At 36.1% G+C, this 25,715-nt stretch overlaps 1 protein-coding gene and 1 long non-coding RNA gene across 5 annotated transcripts; one reads left to right on the forward strand and one right to left on the reverse strand.

Annotated features, from left to right (window-relative positions):
- Positions 1–288: 288 nt before the first annotated feature.
- Positions 289–21,694, forward strand: Mterf3 (mitochondrial transcription termination factor 3). 3 transcript variants are annotated; one of them, XM_027950561.3, is made up of 8 exons: positions 289–536; positions 3,055–3,403; positions 4,853–5,005; positions 10,193–10,382; positions 14,933–15,080; positions 15,452–15,523; positions 17,164–17,325; positions 21,429–21,694. In XM_027950561.3, exons 2-8 carry the CDS (start codon positions 3,070–3,072, stop codon positions 21,621–21,623), a joined length of 1,254 nt encoding a protein of 417 aa, XP_027806362.2. In that variant the 5' UTR covers positions 289–536; positions 3,055–3,069; the 3' UTR covers positions 21,624–21,694. The 3 variants fall into 3 exon arrangements, with proteins under 3 accessions (XP_027806362.2, XP_027806367.2, XP_071458328.1); XM_027950566.3 differs by lacking the exon at positions 17,164–17,325; XM_071602227.1 differs by lacking the exons at positions 17,164–17,325; positions 21,429–21,694 and adding an exon at positions 16,891–17,106.
- LOC139702085 (uncharacterized) lies at positions 1,600–25,000 on the reverse strand. 2 transcript variants are annotated; one of them, XR_011704678.1, is made up of 4 exons: positions 24,898–25,000; positions 24,139–24,262; positions 4,469–4,586; positions 1,600–1,721 (listed from the first exon to the last, which is right to left on the reverse strand). It is a non-coding gene; the product is annotated as an uncharacterized lncRNA (long non-coding RNA). The 2 variants fall into 2 exon arrangements; XR_011704679.1 differs by lacking the exon at positions 1,600–1,721 and adding an exon at positions 2,087–2,264.
- Between the last annotated feature and the right edge of the window lie 715 nt (positions 25,001–25,715).

Below are 25,715 nucleotides of genomic sequence, written 5' to 3' on the forward strand. Positions count from 1 at the left end.
AGCAGAGGGAAGGACGGGCGCGGGAGGGCGGGGTCGCGGCGCCGCCGATTCGACCTGGGAAGGGGGGTGCCGCCGGCCGGCCGCCAGCTGGCCTTCGGGCCGTAGCATCTCTAGGCACTCTCTGAGCCTTCAGATTGCCACTGCGCGAGGCTCAGGGAAAGTAGGGAGCGAGAGAAGCGCAGCTGTGGTCCCCAGCAGGCTCTTTCCCAGGCTCTCAGCGCTCTCTCCCCCCGCGCAGCCTCCAGATGGTCTCGCCCACTCCGACCGCAGCACACGTGGGTCGGGGAGCTCGGCGGCTGGGCCCTGCGGGCCGGCAGGCGGGCTTGCGGGGCTGCGGCACGGGGCGGGCGGCCCGGCGAGCCCGACAGCCACCGCGGGTCAGAAAACGCTCAGGCCTCGCCACAGGTGAAGCAGGAACCCCCGTGGGCGTGTCCCCGGCGGGGCTCGGGTCCCGGCCTCCCGCGTCCAGGCGGCGCTCCCCAGCCTCAGGGCCTTTAAGTCTCCGTGGCTCCGTGGAGGGAGATTGGTTCGGTTTGGTACGTATCCCCTGGCCCAAGAGTTGGAAACGCAAAATACGTTTTTTTAAATAGTGGCCCTGGAAGGACAGAGGAGGCCCAGCGTGTGAAGTGGTTTCCTGCGGAAGTTCGGTTTGAGGAACTGAAATCTGGTTTAAAAAGGCCTAGAGAGGGCGACACCATTATTTGAGAGGCCCTTTATTACGAAGCCACCCCTTAGTCCCCATTTCATCTCCTGAAGTCATTTATTAATTACAGAGTTAGAAATCTGGAACTCTGAAAAAAAAAATTTTCAGTTCTTATTCCTAAACCTAACGAAGTAGACATCGAGTTGAGAACTAGTGTACGATGTATTAGTGGAGTTAATTTTAACTAAGTTAATTAGTGGAGTTTTTTAGGGTGTTTTCTTCCATCTTCGTGATCAAGGGCCGTGTTAGAAAACTTAATTGTGAAACCTCACAGAGCTTATGTACACATTTGCAAATGCCATACCCGCTTTTGAATACTGTGTAGGCCCTGGAGTTGACAATGCTTGTGGTTGATTCATTTCTGTTCTACAAACAGTGGAGCACTGCAAGACTCTGGTGGGGATAGTTACTGGGACGGTGGATCCAGAGATAAGACCCAACCCTTCTATCCTAAAGGAATTGTTAGGATGTATACATAGCAGAGAAGTGGTAATGTAAAGATAATGCTTTTGCAAGTAAAAATGGAAGGTTAAAAACTAGTTATATTCACAAAGGTCTTTTGATGGATGTGGATGGAGTTTAAAAGTGAACTTGCCAGATGTGGAAGGGATATTAATTTAATTTGATTATAGAGAGACAAGAGTGAATTTGGGATGGGAATGGGTTTGCTTTGAAGCAGGACAACGAGGTTGGACAAACTTTTACATCTAAAATGTCAAACCTGATAGGGACCATAAGATCATTTTATTGTACCCTTAACCTTTACAAATAAATAAATAAATACTATTTTGGCCCTGGGGGTGTAGCTCAGTTGTAAAGTTCTATCTCTACCACCCATAAAAATTATTATTTGAGTAATTATTTGAGTAATGATAATTGTATACCATCATGGGCTAAACATTTTTTACACCCCTTTAAGAAACTTAATTTTGTCAAGGTGGCATAACTACCTTGGTCTTCTGACTCCCAATTTGGTGCCTTTATGATTGCTGCAGAGACAGATTTGGAGGCTTGTTTCCTGCCAAAATTTAACAAAAATTATTGGGAATACTTACTTCCTAAGATCACTTCAGAATGAAACTGAGACTTTCACTTTTATAAATCTCTTCCAACAAACTCCCCCAGACTACAGATCTCCAAGAAATTAGATCTTCAAGTGTTTAGTCGAATGCAGAGCATAAAACAAGCTGAATTCCACAACATAAATGAACAAAGCACAAAGTTGTATGCCGTAATTAGTTCACAGAATTAATTATTTTTGATTGACTAGTCAATAATAATAATGGTTAACATTTATAAATCATTTCTCATATGCAGCACTCCATGCTGTGTGTTATATGGATTATCTTATTTAACATAAAATGTCTTTCTAATTAGCTGCTAAATGTAAAATTATTTCATATTCCTGGAGTTTAAAGTAGCAACAATCTTTCCTGTTAAAAACTACTTTTTCAGTCAAAATATACATTTATGCCTGTCTGCTTGCTTATTTGTTTCTGTTACTTTGTTTTGCTTGCTATTTTGACCTTTTCCTTTTGAAGGCTGTTCTTTTTCTTGTTTCCTACAAAAAAACAGAATTTGACAAAACTAGTTTTGTTCAATTTCCCTTTTAAGAACAGCTTCATCTTTGAAATAATCAACAGAGTTCAGCTCTAAGAACGAAGCAAGAAAGCCTTCACTGTTCAATATAGCAATGATAATGTTGTGATGATTCGTTCAGGACAAGAGTGGTTTCTTTCTGTTTATTTTGTGACTATGTACATAAAATGCATTTGAATAACTCAATGTTATTTTTTAAATTTTTTTTAGTTTTTGATGGACCTTAATTTATTATTATGTGGTGCTGAGAATCAAACCCAGTGTCTCACACATGCTAGGCAAGCGCTCTATCACTGACCTATGACCCTAGCCCTCAATATTATTTTGATCAGCAATGTTCTTCTTAAATATCCTTCAAACCATATTCCAAGAGCACTTAACTACCTCACTGTCTTCTTAAAAAATGATTAACAGATGATTTGGTTATGTGTAATTTGAACATTTACAGATTTTTGTTTTAATGATTTTCTTACACCACTGATTTTGCTTTTTACTGTTAAATTGTAAATCTTATCTTTATTATTCCACTTCAGAAAATCCTATTTTTCAGCTTATAACTAAGACTGCCTTGTTTGTGGCTTTCCCTATATATAAGAAACATTTCACTACTTTAGTCTAACCAAATTTAATTAAACACCTTTAATTTAAGAAAAAAAATAATAATTTCCAGTTTGTTTTTGTTGTTTGAATACAATTTAAAATATTTAAATAAACTGAATTTCTCTTTTGATAGTTCTCTTTTTCCTTTGTAGATTACTTTAGGAAAAATGGCCTTGTCAGCCCAACAGATACTCAGATGGTTCAACTCAATTAAGTCGAGCCGCTTCATTAATGCCACACAACTCACAAAACGTTTTCCAAGACCAGGGAAAACATGGTTACAAAGCTCTTCTGCTTGGCCTCAGATGTCCTCTGACAATTGTTTTCTCCAGTGGGGATTTAAGACTTACAAAACTTCCTCCTTATGGAGTAATTCCCAGTCTACCAACTCAAGTAGGCAAGAGAATAATTCTGCCCAAAGCACTCTGCTTCCTTATGTGAATGAGCAGTCAGAGAAGACACAGAAGATGCCCTGCTTTGACTCCGACCTGACTCTAGAAGGTAATTCTCAACTTTTAGAAAAGTCCCACTTTCCCTGCTTTTGGTAGTTTAAACGAGCTGCTTATTTACATTTTGCTAGGCCATTTCTATTCATACTTTGTACCAGGCAGGAAAAGGAATAATGCCAGCTCTATTTATTTACTGCTCTTTTACTTTGATTTTACTAGTGTGCATAAGATTATCTTATATAAATAAAATAGATTATATATAATTATATAAATATATGTATTTTTAATATTACATTTGCTTTCTAAATGCTTCTTACTTAGAGTATTTAAAATTTTTTTCTTTTGGACCAGGTATGATGACACATGCCTGTAATCACACCTTTTCAGGAGGCTAAGTCAAGAGGATCACAAGTTTGAGGCCAGCTGGGCAATTCTGAGAGATCCTCTCTCAAAATTTAAAATAAGAGCTAGAGAATATAATTCAGTGGAGATCACTTGCCCAGCATGCATCAAGCACTGGGTTCAATCCCAGTACTAAAAAAACAAAACAAAACAAGATTAGATTTATTAGGGTATAATTGGTATCAAATAAAATCCATCTTTTGGGGTATATGATTCTTTGAATTTTGATGTATACATGTAGTTGTATAACAACTACCAGTCATCAAATAGAACAGTTATATCACTGCTAAAGTTCCCTTGTATTGTTTTTAGTCAGTCTTTCCTTTCTAGTGCCTCCTGTTCTAGGAATTCAGATTTTACCATATATGGAATTATATTCAATTATGTACAAAATGATAAGAGAGCTGGACACAGGGAGGAGAGAGGGTGGCTAAAAAAGTGAGAAACAGAACAAGAGATCACAGTCTGGATTCCTTAGCTTAAGGTAAATTACAGTCCCAAGTGTCTAACATATTGTTTTATTAAAAATATATATATTTAGATAGATAGATAGATAGATAGATACACACACACACACAAAACCACACACCGTAGAATCAATGCTAGACCAGAAAGACTGCAGGTGGTAGAGACAGACATCAACTTAGGCACTGGAGAATAACTGGGAGAAGAGGGCACTGCATCAAAGCAGAATTTTCAGAATGTCATGACTAACCTGTGAGATTCAGGCTGTTGAATATGTTGTACTTTTGGCCAAGTTAACAAGCTATGGTAGACTGATTCTCTTCTTCAAAATGTACTTGAAGGGCAGTTGATCCTCTTAACACTTTTACCTGTCATTGAAAAGTGGAAGAGAAAAGTTTTGTGCCTTGAAACTTACTAACAAATTTCTTATCTTAGAGAAAAACAGTAGTTGATCTTTCTAAATAGTCATAACCTTACCTCTTGGTACTTAGAATTTTTTGATTTCTTGAACAATTAATTCTGAAATGATCTCAAGATTTAACTAGCAACAGACACAAACCAAGGAAGAAGTAGGCTTTGGAGAAATAGTCTGAAGCACTAACTTGCTTCTCTTTCTACGTGCCTGGCTTCAAAGAACTGGACGATTTGCCTCCCTTGTCTCCATTGCATCCACTTTCCGAAGAAGAGGCTGTTCAGATTGTTGCACACCCTCCACTGCCTCCAGATTCATTCACACTTCGAGACTATGTAGATCATTCTGAGACTCTGCAGAAGTTAGTGCTTTTAGGTAAGTTTGAGTACCCTACAAATACTTTAGTATACTTTTGGGGTTTTGTTGTTGTTGTTGTTTTATTTTTGTTTTTTTTTACCTTACTCAACATTTAAATCTTTATCAAAGTAGTATAAACATATGAGCAAAAGTCAAATAGTGTGAAAGGCTCTGTTTCTCTTTACTGACCTTGCATCCCATTTACTGAAGGTATCTACTTTTATCACTGTACTTAACTTCCACATTTTAAAAGCAGTTGCTTATAATACTATCTCTTTTTTCATCAATTTTAGACAACAGTCAATCTTTTATATATACACAGGTATTTTTTCCATATTCTCTAAAATTACCTTGGTGTGTTACATTATAATTTTTAAATATGTCATTAGTCTTGGTGTGTTACATTACAATTTTTAGATCTATCATTAGTCATTGTAATCAAATGTATATTTGTTGTTTCCTTCCTGTATAACTTCTTTTTCCTGGAGTTAATAATTGCCTTGTTTTTTATTTGATTAATTTTCTTTGTTTCTTAGGGTTAAATTTTCCCACACCTTCCAATAACCTTTCGGGACAGTTTTTCCAGTGAGTAACTATCAGATCCATGGCACACCACTGCCTGTTTTCCCTGTTACTCCCTGACCTTTCTCCTGGAGCTCATGTCCTAATTTGGATAATTTCTCTTTTGGCTTATTCTCTAACTACCTTAGCTTGTTGACTAGTTGGATCTAGATAGTGAAATGGCCAGGGCACCTCACTGAAAACTTCAATTTAGTTATTTTTAATCTAGCTTCTTATTGTAACATTCTGATTTTCCCATTACCTTTTCCTGGTTGTCTCCTGCTTGCTTTTTCAGCTTTATCCCTTGATACTTCCCTCTTTTGGTTGGCCAGCTCTGACAACTGAAGAACTTAGCTTAAATTCCAATAACTTGAAAATGTTTTCTTTGACCCTGAAGAGGGGTCCTCCTTTAAGCTCCCACTTCCTTCCCTGCTTATTTTTGAGCCTAGCATTAATGGTAATGTGTGATGATTGTTGACACATCTGTCCCTGTGCTCAATTAGCTGAATGTGACCCAAATATATAAGGAATGGCCTTTGTTCATAAGAAACTTCAAGTGTTCAGAAACATCTAAAGACATATACTTTAGAGTAGCTGGAATATAAGGATGAAAGGTAATGTGTTAAGACCCATATCAGAGATCAGAGATACAAATAAAGTTTTTCATGAATCAACATAAGTGTCCATCAGTAAATGAAGAGATAAAGAAAACATGCTATACACAATGGAATACTATCTTTTTTTTTTTTTAAGTTGTAGATGGACAGCATGTCTTTATTTTATTTATTTTTATGTGGTGCTAAGGATCAAACTTAGTGCCTCATATGTACAAGGCAAGCACTCTGCCACTGAGCTCCAGCTCCAGCCCATATTATCCATTCTTAAGAAGGAAATCCATTGGCAACAATGTGGATGAAAAGCATTATTCTAAGTTAAATAAGATAGGCACAGAAAGACAAATACCACATGATCTCACTTACATGTGAGAACTAAAAGAAAAAGCCAAACACATAGTAGCAGAATAGAATGATGGTAGAAGGAGGCAATAGAGGAAGGTATAAGGAGATATCTGTCAAAACTTACAAAGTTTCAGTGAAATGGAGGAATAAGTTTTACAGATCCAAAGTGCAACATGACTATAGTTAATGTTCTGTGTACTTGAAAATTGCTGAAAGAGTGGGTTTTAAATGTTTTTGTGTCACATAAAAAATTGGTGAATATTTGTAATAGTGAATATGTTAATAGCTTTAGGTAATTATTCAGTAGCATGTGTATATCTATATGTGTGTGTGTGTATGTATGTATGTGTATATATATGTATATGTATATATATATATACACACACACACACATATATATATACATATATAAGACATATGTTTTACACCCAAAATATACATAATAAAAGTGTCCAGAGAGTTCAGAAGTGAGAGATGACATCTACTATGAGCAAGAAAGCCAGTTACCTTTCTTTTCAAAATAGCTCTCTTTGCCTATGGCAGCTCTATGGTGATGCAAGACAATCCTGAGATGCAGTCCCTACCTTTACACAATTTACAGTACATCACAGCCTTGGAATATATTTCAACCATTCCTTCTTCTGTATGCTAATACCCAATACTAACTTAGAAAAGCCATGATTGCTTTGCCAAACCATGGTTTTGAATACTAAGTCCTTCTCTTTGCTTTGCAGAGCTGTTTCTGCCTTTTTCTACTTGTTCTTTATGCCAGGTGGCCAGCCACTGTGTGCTGGAGCTCTAGAGCAGGGGGCCAGCTGGGTTCTGGGCAGCTTCACCTGGCAGGAGGCACCTACAGTGTGGAGACTAGAAGGGCCTACTGGGAGTGTTTTCCTCCCTTCTTTGGGTCCAGTTGCTTTCTCCATGACAACAGCTCCTTCTGAGCAGTCCTTCCTTAATAGCTTCTATCTCCCTCTGATCTCTGGTGCTGGAAGTGCCCTCCAGTGTTCCCTTCTCCCTGCATCTTTGTCACCCTATTTAGTCCTCCTTAAAGTTCTTTTCTTTTGAACTTTATAGGGCACTATCTGTTGCCTGTCAGACCCTGATAACTAAATATGTGTTACTGTACCTAAATGCAATGGTATATTTGTAGTTACTGAACTGATGAGAATAAAGCCCAACTAGACTGACCATCTACAGGTTAGATCATAATACTACCCTTTTTTTTTTTTTTTTTTTTTTTAATCCCCAGTGCTTAGCAGAAGTCCTGGCATTCAGTGACTGTTTTTTCAAGTTAATGAAATTTGAGTAAAACCAAGTGATCTGGCTGAGTAGGGTACTATCCTGATGAGATTCTTTTCTCCATTGGTATTAAAAAGTAGCTTTTCAGGGGCTGGGGCTTAGAGTACCTACCTTGCACATGTGAGGCACTGAGTTTGATCCTCAGCACCACATAAAAATAAATAAACAAAATACAGATATTAAAAAAATAGCTTTTCAGGATTTCTGCTTTAACACAGTCATGGTGTGACAGCTCATGCTGAGCAAGGCACTTCAACACATGAAAGCTCTAATATTTACTTAAATTTGAAGTCTAAGCCCTTTGTGCTATTTTTAAAGTCATCCTCCCACAGATATTTGGAACCAGTTTCCATCTTGTTTCTTTATCCATCCAGTAGTTGGATTTATTGTCTATTAAAATTATTTTTAAATTATAGAAGAATTACATCTAGTTGTTAAAAATGCATATATTACAAGAAATAGATCTGTCCTCTTTACATCTTCATTTCACTTCCCAAAGGTGATCATTCTTACTGAGATGTTTAAGTTTTCCAGACCTTTTTCCAAACAAACAAATATGTATCACACAGAAAGCCATTCATATATCTTCCATATGTATGTATATATATGATATATTTTTTTTTTCTTAATACCAGGGATTGAACCTAGGAGCACTTTACCACTGAGCCACATCCCCAGCCCCACCCTACCTTTTTTTATATATTTTATTTTTTAGAGACAGGGTCTTGCTGAGTTGCTAAGGGCCTCACTAAGTTGCTGAGGCTGGCTTTGAACTCGTGATCCTCTTACCTCAGCCTCCCAAGCCACTGCATCTTATATTTTTTTGAAATTAAACAATACTGTATTTTGAGTTCTGTGTTTTCTTTCAGTAGTTAATATACTTTTAGATTCTTAACTACATGGAATTAATTTTGCATAAGATACAGAAGAATTTTTAATTTTTTTACAAGATAGTTAGTGGTCCATATTATATATTTTTTAAAAAAATATTTTTTTTAGTTGTCAATGGACCTTTTTTTTTTTACTCATTTATATGTGGTGCTGAGGATCTAACCCGGTCCCTCACAGGTGTGAGGCAAGTGCTCTGCCTCTGAGCTATATAGCTCCAGCCCTGGTCCCATTATAGTTTAATGAATGTTTTTCTTATTGATATAAAATGCCATTATTAGCCTACAGTAAATTACTTTAGTTCATCCCAATCTGTTTTCTAGTCTTCATTTTGTGTGTGTGTGTGTTTGTGTGTGTGTATTCTGTTTAGCTGTTTTGCTAATTGTGGTTATTATGTGTTTAATATTAAGAAATTTGGATTTAGAATTATAATTAGGTCTGCTTTTCTGATCACATTTACCATTAAAGAAAGAATGTTTTTATTTCATTGTTTTTATATGTAATACTGTAAAGTTGCCTCTAGAAATCAGTTCTGGGGTTATTTTTAATCTGAAGAAATATGTTCAATATTATGAAATTTGAGTCTAAACTTAAGGTTTTATGTTATCTAAATGTTTATTTTAAAGATGTGGGAGAGGCTTTCCTTTTCATCTCTTAAAATCAGATAAAAGGAAAAAGAATGAAATCCTCAGTTTTAATGAGAATTTTGAATTACACGTTCTTTGATTCTCTGCCTAAGTAATGCTGAAATCAAACAGTATGAGAAAGTGAAAAATGCTTTAAAATATCACCTTGGTTTCTCCCTTTTTTACTTCTTCTCATGTTTCTTGTCTTGTTTACTTAGATTATATAAGATTAGAAGGGTACGTAAAGGTTAAAGGTTGTGTACTTGCTGCTTTCTGTAGTGCTTGAGGGTTGTATGTGTGCACACATTCTCACTCAGACATTTGTAAGCCCCTTTAAGGTCCTTGTCTCTGCAATAAAGACCTGGAGATGCCAGTGATGAGTAAGAAATAGGGTAATTTTTATTCCCCCTGTGAAGGGGATCATGAGCATATTTTTTAAATAGTAATTTTACTTAAGGAAATGACTTAAAAATTTCAAAGTAACAATTTGTTCATAGAGTTTATACCCTGCAAATTTACCAGTTGAGCAGTTACCAAGGAGATCATTAAGGGATCCCAACTATCTTTCAAACCATATCCAGAAGCCATAGAAATGATGATGATCCAGTGATTAGTGAATTTGTCTTGGGAGACATTTAGCCACAAATGCTCATTTCCCTCTACACATGTCTTTGAAATAAATACTATAATTCATTTTAATTTGTTTTATTTCTGTAACCAGTTTAGCTGTAGATATTTAGAAGTTTCTATTTTGTTTATTTCAGTTCTCCTTTGAATAGGTTATTCCTCAGTAATTTCTAATGCTTATATGTATGAACTTTGATGGCTAAACTAAGAAGTGGTCTTCAAACAGTATTTATAATTTATTGTAGGAGTGGATTTGTCCAAGATAGAAAAACATCCAGATGCAGCCAACCTTCTTCTAAGACTGGATTTTGAAAAAGACATTAAGCAAATACTCCTGTTTCTCAAGGATTTGGGTTTAGAGGATAACCAGTTGGGAACATTCCTGACTAAAAACTATGCTGTTTTCTCTGAAGACCTTGAAAATCTTAGGATCAGGTAGGGCTTTTAGAATGATTTTTCACATAACCTAAGAAGTGGCTATAGAGGAAATATATGTGTAAGAAATTTTTTAAGTCTCTGTTGTACGGGATCTACTGAGATAATGAGCATGAATGTTATTTTTTTTGTTATGGATTTTCTTTGATTTAAATTATTTATTCAACTGCTTATTATTATTTCATTGTTTCATCTATTGCTAAGTCAGTACTTAACTATTTCTCTTCAGAAACTGGTATAAGTTGTTTTTTAATGACTATTAACAAATAGCTGTATTTTCTGAGAGTACCCTTAGTTCTGAAAACATGATCTTGTGTGTTTTTTCTATATCCAATTTTTAATAGTAGACATTTGACATTCTCTTGGCAAATTATTGTCTAATTTTGTTAATCATGTTATAAGTTAACTATTTTGGTTATTCCTTTCTTCTTCTTTAAATATCACTTTATTTTATTTTTTTTTAATTGTTGATAGACTTTTATTTTATTTATTTATATGCGGTGCTGAGAATTGAACCCAGTGCCTCACACATGCCAGGCAAGTACACTATGGCTGAGCCTCAGTCCCAGCTCCTAAATAGCATTTTAATAAACAACTTTGTACTTCATTCAACATTCAAAGAATTGTGGACTGAGAGAATCTTTAGTGAGACAGTGTTGATCTGTGAGTGAAGGTCCTGCTAGGCATTAAGAACCACAAAGAATAAGACAAGTCCCTGTCCTGAAGTTAACAGTTTGAATTCCCCCCAACTTTTATCTAAATCATTCCATGTTCCAGGATTCAATAAATGGGGGGCACTATTTACCTTGTTGCTGAGGTCAGAAATGCTGGTATTAACTTTGACTTCTCTTCTTTTGTCATCCACACCTAACAAATTACCAAGGCCTATCGGTTCTACTTTATTTTCTCTCAAATTAGTGTGTTTCTCTTAATCTCCACTTGAAATACTTTGCCTCAGTTCCTAATTATTTCATACCAATAATTTCATGCTCCAGTAGTCTCCTAGTTAGCCTGCATCTAATCTTGACCCCCCCCCCCATACTATTTTCCACACTGGAAAATAGCCTCCCTGCATTTCAGAAAGTTTGCTGTTTCTTATACCTTCTCGAACCTTTTCTCTGAATTAGGAAAAACAAACAAAAGAAAACTGTAATCCTTGCACAAAACAACTTGAGCCCTTATATAGTCAAGGCCTGGACACCAGACATAAAACTTGTCCTCTGTCCCATCATGTGGCTTACAGTCTAGTGTGATACAGATAGGCTGTCACAATAAAGAGGCAGAAAGTGATTCCAGGAAACTCTCACATCCAGTGCTGCTCCCCCTGGTTGCCAGAACACTGATTGCCTCCCCATTAGACAACAAGCTTGCCTTGTTGCTCAAAAGTTACTCCAAAGTTGTTTATTAAAGTGCTATTTAGGAGCTGGGACTGAGGCTCAGCCATAGTGTACTTGCCTGGCATGTGTGAGGCACTGGGTTCAATTCTCACAATGGGGATCCTTTCAGAGACTATACCATGATTTTTACTGTCATTATTATACATGGTAGGCACAGAGAGGTTCAGTAATTTGCCCAAGATTAAAAGTTAATTTTAAGTGACAGAATTGGGATTCAAACCCACTTAGTACAACTCCAGAGGGTTGGCTATTGCGTCATAATGTTTCCCTATGTTTAATTTTGTGAAGGAAATTTAAACTTTAAAGGAACTTAAGTTACCCATTTAAGATCACACATTCTCATAAGACCTAAGAAATCTTCTCTAATATAGATAGTTTGATCAGTGATTCCTAAACCTGGCTGACTATCAGATTGAACTGTTTAACATTTCTTAATTACTTAGAATTTTTTAATAGGTAATATATCCTCATATACTCAAAAGGACATATGATGAAAAATAAACTTCTTGACAGCAGTTTTAATAATATTTTAGTCAGACACAACATGGCTGCCTGTCCCCCTTCCCCAAGAAAGTTATCCTATTTCCCCTCCTTCTTCTCCATGGCCTTCCAAGACTCAACTAATTTTAATAGATATTGCATTTATCTGAGTTGTTTTCCAGTTTATACTTCCCCCAGTAGTATACAGAAGTGCAATTTCTCTATTATCTTCATTAATAGCTACTACCACCCAGGTTTGTGTCCACCTTCTAGGAATATTCTGTCCTATATAAGAGTAAACACACACACACACACATAACTGGTAGCAATTATACATACTATTTTAACCCCACTTTTCTTAACTATATCTTGGAAATGTTTCTTTCTTACGCACTTTCTATTCTTTAATCCAGAATAATCCATACTACAGATCTATTTAGTACCCTACTTATAAACCTCCAGGGTCTTTGCGGTCTTTCCTGTCACAGTGCTTTAGCAATTCCTATACACCTCATTTCACTAATATTACCTGTAAGATACATTTCTAAAAGTAGAATTGTGAGGTCAAAGGATATATTCATTTGTAATTTTAATAGATATTGCATTTATTTGAATTGTTTTCCAGTATATATTCCCCCAGTACAGAAGTCCAATTTCTCTGTTATCCTCACTAATAATAGTGTTATCAACTTTATGATTCCATTTTACAAGTAAAAATAATACCTCTTTGTTAATTTTGGAAACTCGTATTTTAAACAACAAATGTTGGAATACTTTTCATGTTACAGATTACTTTGTATGTGTTGAATTCCTATTTAAATTTCCTTTTCTGTAAATTATTTATGTCTTTTGCCATTTTTTTCTTTTTTCTTTTTGGTGCCAGTGATTGAACCCAGAAGTGCTGTACCACTGATCTACATCCCAGTCCTTTTTATTTTTTCGAAACAGGGTCTTGCTAAGTTGCCTAGGCAGGCCACCAATTTATAATCCTACCTCAGCCTCCCAAGTCACTGTGATTCCAGGTGTGTGCCGCCACACTTGGCAACATTATTTAATTGGGCTTTTTTTCTTTCTTGTAAACATTCTTTTATATGTTAGAAACATTGGTTCTTTCTCTAAGGCATTTTGCAAATATTTTTCCCAGTCATTTTTTTGACTTTGTTTTATAGTATTTCTTCATATAATTAAATTTATCAATTGTTTCCTTTCATGCCTCAAAGGAGCTACTTTGAAGGAGTAATATTCAGCTGACTAAAGTAATTAAGTTTAGTGCAGAACCACCATAAGCTTTAGATGTAGGCATGTTACATTCTAATTTGAATTATTAGCATTGATTATTTGATGATCCAAGACAAATTATTTAGCTTCTTTGAATCTATATTTCTTCAAATGTAATGTGGATAATTTATCTGGCTCATAGAATTTTTTATTTTTCTGATAAGAAGTAAACAAAATAACATCTTGATATATTTAGGCATATAATAAAACTACCCTTTACTATATTTTTAGATTTTGAAAAGTCAGTTAAACTTTTTATATTATACTACCATATTTGGGTTCCCAGAAACTTGGGAACATTTCTGAGATGTTAACAAAATACATATTAAAAGACTGTAGTGGGCTGGGGCTGTAACTTAGTAGCAGAGCAGTTGCCTAGCATGAGTGAGGCACTGGGTTCAATCCTCAGCACCACATAAAAATAATCAAATAAAATAAAGGCATTCTGTCCATCTACCACTACAAAAAAAAATTTAAAAAAAAAATTCAATTACCAAAAAAAAGACTATAGTAAAATTATTTATGAAAATGTATGTTAAATATGCTAACATTAAAAAAAATCTTTTTTCAGTTACAGCCTTTCTTCAAGGGTCCTCTGAATAGACAGTTCGAGATCTCTTATATTCTTCGTTGGTGTTTTTCTGTTCTTAGTGGGGGGTCGGGGGGGCCTAAACAGAAGCTATTTCATTTTTTTCTTACCATGAAATAAATCAAATTAAATGAAAAAGGAATCTACCTATTAGTGGATTTCAGAATTATTTTCTGCCCAACGCACTGGTGCACACCTGTAATCCCAGTGACACCGGAGGCTGAGACAGGAGAATTTCGAGTTCAAAGCCAGCCTCAAAAAGCAAGGTGCTAAGCAACTCAGCAAGACCCTGTATCTAAATAAAATATAAAAAATAGGGCTGGGAATTTTAATAGATATTGCATTAAAATGTCTATTAAAATTGAGTAGATTTTAAAACTCAGTGGTTGAGTACCCTCAGTTCAATCCCTGGTAGCCCTCCTCAAAATAAATAAATAAATAAATAAAAATTTTAAAGGATCTGGAGATGTAGTTTAGTGGTAAAGTGCCCCTGCATTCAGTCCCCAGTATGAAAAAAAAATTAAAAGAAAATAAAATTTCCATATTCCTTCAGCCACACAGGATTATTTTCTATTTTCAATCTAAAAGAAAATCATTCTAGAGCCTATGGACAACTGTTCAGTTTTATCCATGTTCACATCATTATTACAGAATTTTTTTATTTTATTGTATTTTTCTATTATGGAATGTTTTCTATTTTATTTTGTTTTACTATGTTTTATTTATCCTTTATTTTTTCAAGTTCTTTATAATTGTGAAGCTAGTAAATGTTTACCATATACATGTATTTTTGTGTACTTTTCTAGGGTGGCTTATCTACAATCAAAAAATTTTAGTAAGACAGATATTGCACAGATGGTCAGAAATGCCCCATTTCTGCTGAATTTTTCAGTGGAAAGACTGGATAACAGATTGGGATTTTTTCAAAAAGAACTTGAACTTAGTGTGAAGAAGGTAAAGAATGAAGAGACTTTGTACATTTTCTTCTTAGGACATTTAGTAACTGTTAAACCTCATGTTTCTAATAAATGCTGGCTCATCTGAATTCTAAAAAGTCTTGGTATTTTTTTAAGAAAATGAATTACCCTGCTAGTTTAAACATAAAGCTTCATCATTTTATAGTATTCCATCAACTTGGAATTTTTAAGGCTTGTTTTCAATATTTGTTTTTTCCTCAAACAGTATTATATTTTTCTGAGGTGCCTATCATTTCTCCAGCTGGCTCATCTTTTAAATTTTAGCTTATTCCCTCTAATGCCTTAGTTTTCCAAACTAGTTAAATGTGCATATATAGTAATAATAGATTGTTTTGTCTCTAATTATAGACTAGAGATTTAGTTGTTCGTCTTCCAAGGCTACTAACTGGAAGTCTGGAACCTGTGAAAGAAAATATGAAGGTAGGACAGTGTAAAGCTTTTGAGAAATCATTTTCTTTCTTTACGTGTTTAAGCCCTTCAAAGGGAATACATTTTGCTATTGTCATCTTAAAGAAAATTGGATTTTGAAAGAATTTATTTATAAAAAGACAGAAAATATATAAAATATAATATAAAAATATCTAGCAAGAAATTTGTGTCATTTAATGATATTTTCATATATTGATCAGATGTTACATGTGTAAATCATCTTGTAGACACTGGTACCTATTGGTAGTATCTGGAAACTGCTTCTGTTGCCTGACATGAGAGGCTATGTCTCTATTTCCTAATCTGTGTTATCAATCTATGAAAATGCTTTGTTTGCCCATTGTGACTCTTTCTATGTCTTAGGGCATTTAGGAGGCTGCATCTAAAAGACTCTTATGAACAGAGCAGTGGGCAGCACATTGCTATCCTTGACACCTGTGCCAATTGCCAGCTCTAGTTCTATCACAGAATATATCAGATATTCTTTACTGTCTTTCCTCCAAAAGAAAAGTATGAAGCCAACGGCAAACAAAGAGTTAATACACACGGCTGTAGAAGTGTCTGAAATTATATAAGGCCTATTCTCTGAGGTACTGAAGTGTTTCATTCTTGGATAAAGAAAATGTAGTATGTACACACAATGGAGTGTTACTGAGTCATAAAGAAGAATGAGTTTATGACATTTGCCAGTAAATGGGTAGATCTGGAGACCATCATACTAAGTGAAATAAGCAAGTCTCCAAAAGTCAAAGGTTGAATGTTTTCTCTGACTTGTGGGAGCTAATCCACAACAAGAGGTAGGGGGATGGCAGGGGAAGAATAGAAGTTCAGTCGATTAAACAATGGGGAATGTTGAAAAGCGAGGGAGGATAGGAAAAGGAAAGACAATGGAAAGAATCTGACATAATTTTCCTGTGTACGTATATGAAAACATCATAGTGAATCCCACCATCATGTACATACACAAGAATGGTCCTAACTAGAATAAGATATATTCCATGCTTATATAATTATATCAGATGGATTCTACTGTCATGTGTAACTAAAAAGAACCAATAAACAAAAATAAATAAGTGTTTTGTTCTCAGTGCTAGGGAGGTAGTCTGTGCTTGTGGAGCTTAGAATCTGGTAGGGGGATAAAGTAAGGAATATTAAGAGTGATGGCTTGGTGGGGGAGCATTGGACACTGTGAAAGTACATGGAGAACCTACCCCTGCATGAGTGTTTAGTTTTGTTTTCTGTTTGGAATTTGGACATGTAGGTTTTTTAATAACATGTATATGATTGTGCTTTGGGAATGAAAGCTCAAAAGCACTTTGGAATCTTAATGCTGGTCTATTTGTACCTGGCCCATGCAGCTAGCCTGTCCAGGCCTCCCTTGTGCACTGTTATCCCATCTCATAATTATGCTGCTGCTTCTTGATGATCACCCATCATTTTCAGGAGGTGGGTTTGAAATTCTGGTTACCCCAGAAGTAGTAAGCACTAATCCCTTGAGGGCATTGACATCTGTCCCCAGATTTTAAAATGTCATTATTTAAAATTTTGAGATAATAATCAATGTGTCCTTTAGTGTAGTACCAAAATAATTATTTCTATTTACAACTTATAACAAATTAATTTTCCTATAGGTTTATCGTCTTGAACTTGGTTTTAAACATAATGAAATTCAGCATATGATCACCAAAATCCCAAAGATGCTAACTGCAAATAAAAGGAAACTTACGGAGACTTTTGATTATGTTCACAATGTGATGAGCATTCCCCACCACATCATTGTCAAGTTCCCACAGGTAATGCATGCAGCTCATGGCTCACTCTGAGAGCTGCCCTTGCATTGCATTCAGGGCTACTACCATCCAGGTGCATGGTGGCATGCAGCTGTGGGAAGTTCACAGCTGCAGGGCAGAGGTCTGCATCTCCTAAAGAGAATTAGTGATTTGTCTGTGTCTCTTGGGTTGCCACCTACTCCTCATTCCTGTTGGAATCAGGGAGAAGAATGTGTTTTTCTCCATTTAAATTCCCTTAAAGATCCTTTCAGTGCTACATGAACTTTTCATTCACAGTCTAAATCTATGAATTAACAAGTGATAGCATAGTGCTCTCCTACCAAAGCATAAAATAGTTCTAGTTTGTCATTATGCCAAAGCCACAGTTACATTTTCTGAACTAATCAGACTTGCTTCTTTTTTAACTCTGGAGTGGCATAGACTTGTCTGATTCACACATGGCTGACTCCGCAAATCTAGAACTACACTTGGCACTTAGTAGGCATGCAATAAATATTTGTTGAACAAAAAGTATTAAAAGCTACAGTTGTTGTAATTTGGCTGATGGAGCAATTATAATGTTAAGTAATTTTCAACTGAAAAGCAGTCACAATTTGTTTCCCCTATGTAAGTGGATAATTCAGTGACAATAGATCATGATAAGAGAATCTAACTTTTGTCCCCTCTAAACCCTAGTGGTTTAGTCATTTACTTAGTATATAATGAGCATCCACTATGTGGGCACTAAGGATATAAAAATAGATTTGGCTTGCATTCTTGTGGAACTTATAATGCAGTGTGGTAGACAGGGTTCTAAGAATATGATTGTTTTACATAATGTTAGGTTCTCAAGCAGAGGACTGGTAGACCAGTTATTCATTGTAGAAGTAGAAGAATCCTAGTAAGAGCTATTGGGTGCTTACTGTGCCAGCTCCATCTCTACTGCTTTCCTTGTACCAACTCAGTATAATAATTATAACAACCACCATATGAGTGCTATTTTCATCCCTATTTTACAAATGAAGAAAGTAAGCATAAAGGGATTAAGGAACCTGCCCAAGGTTACCAAGTAGGGGCAGGATTAGAACTATGTCAGTGGAGTTTAAATCACACACTCTACCAGGTATGCCACCACTCTAGAAGTGATGTTCCTCAGTCAAATAATGAGTGGCACTTAACAGAGGGAGAGAAACCTTCCAAGTGGAGGAAACTATAAACTGACAGGTACATCACAATCATTTGTTCAAAGCCCAGTCATGTAACTGTTGCTTCCAAATTGGGATTCTCAGGTTCCTGAGGTCTGGGCGTATTGCTGAAAAGTCAAAAAGTTATTAATGGGGAAGTATATTAACTGAGAGGCTATGAGGGACCTGGTAAAACTGTTAAGATTTTGGCAAATGTTTTAAAATTTAGTGGTATGAAACTAATTTCATACAATAATGGTTGTGGTTGGCATATATACCTTATGATTAATTAAAATGGAGAAAGGATTATAACTTCATAACTGGTTAATTAAGTCATCTTAAAGAAGAGGTCACAGAAGGTAAAGGATAACAAAAGCAGCTTCAGAGTCATGAACATTAAATCACTAAGGAAGAAGGAAGGAGGTTATATATTCAGGATCCCCTTAAACCTGCCTATCCCTTCCCAACAGGGTTTCAGTAATTCTCGGGCTAGAGGACCTTTTTTTTTTTAAAATCCCTAAGACTAATACATCATTAACAAGATGAAATTGGTTGGCATATATACCATGAAATTTTTGTGACAATGGCGAAGTAGTCCTTGGTGGTCAACAACCCTCCATCCTCAAATTTAGTGATAAAGAAACCTTGAGTTATTGGAAAAGTAAACAATAGCTGATCATGAGCTATATAAATAGTTCAGACTATTATTGATTCAGAATCATTTGTGGTGTTGTCTCTTGTATGATAATTTTTTAAGTCAAGAGTTACTGCCAAGGAGCCATACTTGGGAAAAACTAAAACTAAAGTATCTCACATCTTCATTAGCAAAATAATGTAGTAATAGGAAATTAAGTTACCAAAAATGAGGGCAGAACAGGATGTCATTTGTTTTTGCATAGACAGAAAAAAGGACATGTATTGTTCCAAAGGCATACCAGCCCCATGCTGAGTTAGCACCCTGTACTATTTTTGGTCACTGTTCTCAAAGCAAGGTTTCAACAGTTTTGCACAGTGTCCTATCCAAGTCAACTATTATTATTTTGTTTCCAGTTGAACATTGGGAAAGAAGCCTAGAGGTTATGTGCCATGCCGAGTATTCTCACTGTGTCTGGTACAAGCAAGAGGAGAGCTCCAGAACTCACACTGATAGGTCATCTGGGCCTTTCCAGAAGTCTCTCAAATGTCTTGACCTGTATGGCTCTTGCACAGGTGTGGCCAGAACTCCCATTTCACCTTCCTCTCTTGCAGTGGTCTGTAGGGACCTGGCCTGCTTCTTATTGCTTTTTAAAGTTGGTTCCACACTCCCTACTCATTGGGAGTTTTAACCTGAGGTAGGGAGACATACTTTCCCTAGTTGATCAGATCAGATGAATTTCATTTTGATTGCAGGAATTTAAAAAATAGGGAAGCTTTGCAGATTAGGAGATCTTACTTTTTTTTTTTTCTAACATAACTCTTGATCACTTATTGGAATTATCTTGAAGCCTTATTAAAACATTTCTAAGCCCTGCTCTCAAGGTTTCTGATGAGGTAGTTTCGGGAATATGTAGTTTTGGGATGAGGCCTGAGGGTTTGCTCTTCTAATAGATTGTCTCTGGAGTAGTCTATGTTCTTTGCCCACTGTGTAGCCCTTAATTTATTATTCTGCTTATTAGCTTTGAGTCCTGTTTTAATTATAATTTCTTCTTTTAAAAATATTTTTTTAGTTATACATGGATACAATATCTTTATTTTGCATATTTATTTTTTTATGTGGTGCTGAGGATCGAACCCAGTGCCTCACATGTGCGAGACAAGTGCTCTGCCACTGAGCCACAACCCCAGCCTCTAATTATAATTCCTTATCTAATGATTTTATTGGGGTGCTTGGGATCAAACCCAAGCCTCTCATATGCTAAACATGTACTCTGAGCTATACCCCTAGTCTATTTAGTCATAATTTCTTAGCAGAAACTACAGAATTTAAGTCTTGTTGCATTAGTCATATTTACTGAATATGTGGTCAGTATATTTGTTAACCTATTAAAATATCTGGCCAAGTAAACTTGAAATTTCAACTTTTATTGTATAATGTTTTTTGTTTTTTTTTTCTAAACACTGTTCATCTTTTTATTGAATATTCTGGTAAATATTTCACATTAATACAGGCTACATTTAGTAGAGCCATTATATGACAAGAAATTTACTCAACTTTTTCCTTTCCAGTATGTAAACAATTATACATGTATTTACCACCCTAAAAGATTGAAACATGTAATCATCTAATTCTCTTCTGCATACAAGTAGCATTCGGTATGTTTAGCCAAAAGCACTAAGTTCATCTGATCTTAAGTTGAAAATGGCTAAACTAACCAGAGAACATAATCAGGTGGATAGGAAATCAATTTGTTCTTATACAATGGGAAATCAAATTTCCATTGCTAAAGCCTCAGAGAAAATTTCTTAGTTAGGCACATTTAAAAAAGAAAAAAAAAAAAAAAGTTCCCCAGGGTTCTTCCAAGGTCATAGATTTCTCAAACAAGGCTAAAGAGTAAAGACCTTCTAACTTAGTTGACATATTTGAGATGCATGTTTCCAATATGAGGTGCCCACGTGCCAGGCCAAATCTGTTGGGCATCAGTGCATTCAGTTGAATTTTGGATAACTTTTATCATAGGGTTCCAAGCAGGATCTGGGTTGTGAAGCCCATTAAACAATGGACCTCCAGGAACATCAGCAAGCTGAGGATGAGAGGGTATTAATGGTGCCTCCATACATGGAAATTGGTAGACCTTTAGAAAAATCCACAAAACCGCTTGCCATAGGCTGGTGAAAAATGTTAGAGGGGGCTACCATTCCAGAATCATCTCTCTCCATTGGTTGGTGCTGGGAGAATGTGCTTGGGTCTGATAATTGTTGATGCATTGGATGTATAATGTTTTTAAAACATTTTTCTTTTTCCAGGTATTTAACACAAGGTTGTTTAAAATCAAAGAAAGACACCTATTTCTTACCTATTTGGGAAGAGCACAGTATGATCCAGCAAAACCTAATTACATCTCTTTGGACAAATTAGTATCTATTCCTGATGAAATATTTTGTAAAGAGATTGCCAAAGCCTCTCTACAGGACTTTGAAAAATTCTTAAAAACTCTTTAGTTTTTGATCAATATTAACATGTAATGTTGTAAAATGAACATATGTATGAGTAAAATATATTTTAAAATAAATGCCTCAGGTCTCAATTTATATTAGAAACAATTTTTTTGATATTATATATTTGGACATATACACTCTGGTAGAACTTTCTTATAAGTTCCTATTGACTTAATTCTTATTTTGCTCAACCATGTCCTCAACTAAAATTAACAAGCTTAGAGAAAAGAAGTGAAGTAAGAGTACTATATGCTGGTACTTTGCCATTCTGATGAAGATGGCAACGGTGGAAAGTTTTCCTGCTCTAACATTCACAAATCTTTTCAAGTGGTTTTTTCATTTCTTTAGGTGGCTTTATTTCCTTTGAAATGTTATGAGTTTCTAGAGCATAATACACCACCCATCTAATAAGTACTACTCAATGCTCCAAACATATTCTACTTTGGATTATCTACAATGTTGTCTTGCTGAGCACAGATATTCAAAACTGCCTGCAATTGGCTACTAAAATTCAGCAAAGGGAAAGGGACAGGGAGGAAAGTTTGAAGAGGAGGAAAGGCAATAAGACAGTAACAGCCATAATAAACCGACTTACTACCAGCAAGCAGATTTATAACATGAATACCCTCACCACATATATTATCCTGGGCAAGTGATTTTATCACTGAGTCTTTGCTTCTATATTTGTAAAATAAGGCACCATGACTATCTGCCTTAGGATCACCACATTGGGTAGACTTTAATATTGATGTACTCAGTGAACCATACTTGTTATTTTCACTCTTGAGAAATTCCTTCTCTTAACAGCCAATGAGATTTGGCCCATGGGGCATATGGGACATTATCAAGTAGATTCTTCTTTTTTTTTTTTTTAACCTTTTATTTATTTATTTTTATGTGGTGCTGAGGATCAAACCCTGGGCCTCACATGTGCTAGGCAAGCACTCTACCGCTGAGCCACAACCCCAGGTCTCAACTAGATTCTTGATAAACATTTGGATATTGGGGTATGCTTGGAACCCTGTGCTATTATTTAAAAAGGTCTAGTCATTCTACTGGAGAAGCGAGTTGGAAAGAAAAAAGAGATACCTGGCCAAACCCGTTGGTCCACACATGCCAACCAAATGCCAGATGTGTGAGGCAGCTATCTCTGAGTAGAACTATGTAGCTGGATTCAAAATTGGAAGAAATTGATTTAAAGTCACCAACTTTGGGGGTTATGTGCACAAGCATTTTGTAGTGTGCCTGATGTCTTGAAAGAAACTTGAGAAACCTAATTTGTAATTGTTCAGAATCAGGTATAGTGTCCTTCCTGTAAAGATATTTTGTTCATTCACTCAACAAACATTTGAGGTCCTAAAACACAGTGGCAAAGATGACACAGATGTGTGCTTTCAGAGCATTCTCCAACAGATGAAGTCAATAAACAGGAAACAATGAAGAACGTACTGCTGGGAAACAACATGGAACTATCTTGCCTGGTCTTCCTGCACCACAGAACTTCATTTTGCCGTTTTAAACAATATCAGATTAGGTTAGCTATGCTACAGTAACAAATGCTCCTAAAATCCCGAGTGATTTAAAAATCATACACATTTCTTCTCATACACACTCTTGGGACCACAAGGGCTGTGTTCCATGTTATTTTGGTTATACAGGTCAATGTATCGTGAATGTCTTCTGGCTGTACATGATGTAGAGTCACACCAGTCATGTAATCATATATGTACATAGAGTGATTTTATGTGCAGTTCATTCTACAATGCTTCATACCCCTCCCTTCCCTTCACTCCCCTCTGCCTAATGCAAAGTACCTCCAGTTTTCCCTAGCCCTCTCCCCTTATTGTGAAGTAGCACCCACATATCAGAAAACATTTGGTCTTTGGTTTTGGAGGACTGGCATGATATTCTCCAGGTTCATCCATTTACTGGCAAATGCCATAATTTTATTCTTCTTTAAGGCTGAGTAATATTCCACATTGCTTTATCCATTCATCTGTTGAAGGGCATCTGTTGGTTCCATAGTTTGGCTACTTTGAATTGAGCTACTATAAACATTGATGTGGTCACATCACTATAATTTGCTGATTTTAAGTCCTTTGGACATAAACAGGAGTGGGATAGCTGGGTCAAATGGTGTTTCCATTCCAAGTTTTCTAAGGAATCTCCATACTGCTTTTCATAATGGTTGCACCAATGTGTAGTCCCACCAGCAGTTGTATGAATGTACATTTTCCCCTACGTCCTTGCCAACATTTGTTGTTGCTTTTATTCTTGATAACTGACATTCTGACAGCTGTGGAATGAAATCTTAGTTTTGACTTACATTCCTCGAATTGCTAGTGATGTTGGACATTTTTTCATATATTTGTTGATCAATTGTTTATCTTCTGTGAAGTGTCTGTTCAGTTCCTTAGCCCAATGCCTAACTTTTAAAAAGACAAAGAAGTGTAATCCCTACCCTATATGAATAGGGAAGAAACCTAAAATAATTTTTGAATCAGCAATAACAACCTACCTGGAAACATACAGGCTCAAGGCTTAATTCCTAGAGGAGCTGAATTGTGCAATCCTGGGTATCTGATCCCTTGACATAGGTCTTCCTTCTCTGGCCATTTGCACCCTGTAACCAGCTGCTGCAACTTAAAGGATACAGAAGAGTTTATGGAATACCTTTTCCTTCAGTCATGCTAATGCTACCAATTGTTTTTTGTCCCTAGATTTTTATGCCTTTGTAAAACAATGTGCCAATGTACAAATGCACTGCATTTCTTCATATCTTTCAAACTTGAACCTTGCTCATGTAGACTAGAAGCAGTCATTCTTAAGTTTTTAGTCCTGCATACAGAACCAAGTCATAACAAGAAATTGTGGTAGCAGAGACAGAAGGAAAAAAAAGGCAATATAACTTTAGAATTGGTTTGTGACTAAGATCATTAAATAACACTTCAGTTTAAAACTGAAAGGGAAAAAAAAGTAAGATATTATCTGGTAATGGTGGAAGCACACCAGTAACTACCAGTCATGCTAATGCTACCAATTGTTTTCTGTTCTAGATTTTTATGCCTCAGACTTTACATGTTGAGGCTAAGAACTTGAAAATGGACAAAACTATGTATTTACTCCTCTTTATTTTAAAATTATATGCAAATCCTACTATCTCTCTTAGATTTAATATTTTTAAAACTTGTTTTTGAGAAGCTGGGGATTGAACCCAGGGGCCCTGTGCCACTTAGCTACATTTCAAGCCCTTTTTTATTTTGAGACAGGGTCTTACCAAGTTTTCCAAGCTGGCCTTAAACTTTCAATCCTCCTCCCTTGGCCTCCAAAGTCGCTGGGATTACAGGTGACCACCACCAGACCTGGTAATAGTTTAACTTTTTTGACCCAACCTGTCATTAAAAATGGTTTGATGTAGAAACTGAAGACCAGAAAGGTTTATTTCCTTACTTGATTAGAGTAGTGTATCTCTTATGGCTCTAGAATTAAAGGGGTTTGGATTTGTATCTGGATTCTCAGATTTTATCTCCATTCTTCCTAACAGTGTCAAAGAGGACAAGCTATTCAATCTTTCTGAATCTCACCTTCCTCTCTTTAAAGAAGATAATCACTTACTTCCATCATAGATTGAGAATTAAATGAGGATTCAATCCTCCGTTTCGAAGGTTTCTCATTTGTGGATTCAGTCTACCACGGATCAAAAATATATGAAAAACACTGCATCTGTATTGAATATATAGACTTTTTTCTTGTCATTCCCTAAATAACGCAGTACCACAACTATTTACATAGCATTTACATTGTGCTGAGTATTAAAAATAATCAAGAGATGATATAAAGAACACAAAAGATGCGTGTAGGTTATAAGCAAATACTACACCGCTTTTTATAAAAAAAAAAAAAAAAACTTAAAACATCCAGGGAGAGCCTCTGGGCTAATGGATCCAATCCCCCAGCCCATGCCGAGGGGCTGTACACCTGAAAGACATCACCCAAGTTCTTATAGCTCGTAAGCAGCAGGACCTGCACTAAATCCGGGGTCTCCTAACTCCTTGCCTAGTGTTCTTCTCATCATGTCCCAAGTCTCGGAACAGC

Source organism: Marmota flaviventris, chromosome 15, assembly GCF_047511675.1.
Source record: "Marmota flaviventris isolate mMarFla1 chromosome 15, mMarFla1.hap1, whole genome shotgun sequence".
Classification (NCBI taxonomy): Eukaryota; Metazoa; Chordata; class Mammalia; order Rodentia; family Sciuridae; genus Marmota; species Marmota flaviventris.

Coding starts and splice junctions, on each gene's coding strand:
- Mterf3 (XM_027950561.3), top strand. CDS start 3,070: ATGGCCTTGTCAGCCCAACAGATACTCAGATGGTTCAACTCAATTAAG. Junction 15,524..17,163: donor CTGTGAAAGAAAATATGAAG/GTAGGACAGTGT, acceptor ATTTTCCTATAG/GTTTATCGTCTTGAACTTGG. Junction 17,326..21,428: donor TCATTGTCAAGTTCCCACAG/GTAATGCATGCA, acceptor TTCTTTTTCCAG/GTATTTAACACAAGGTTGTT.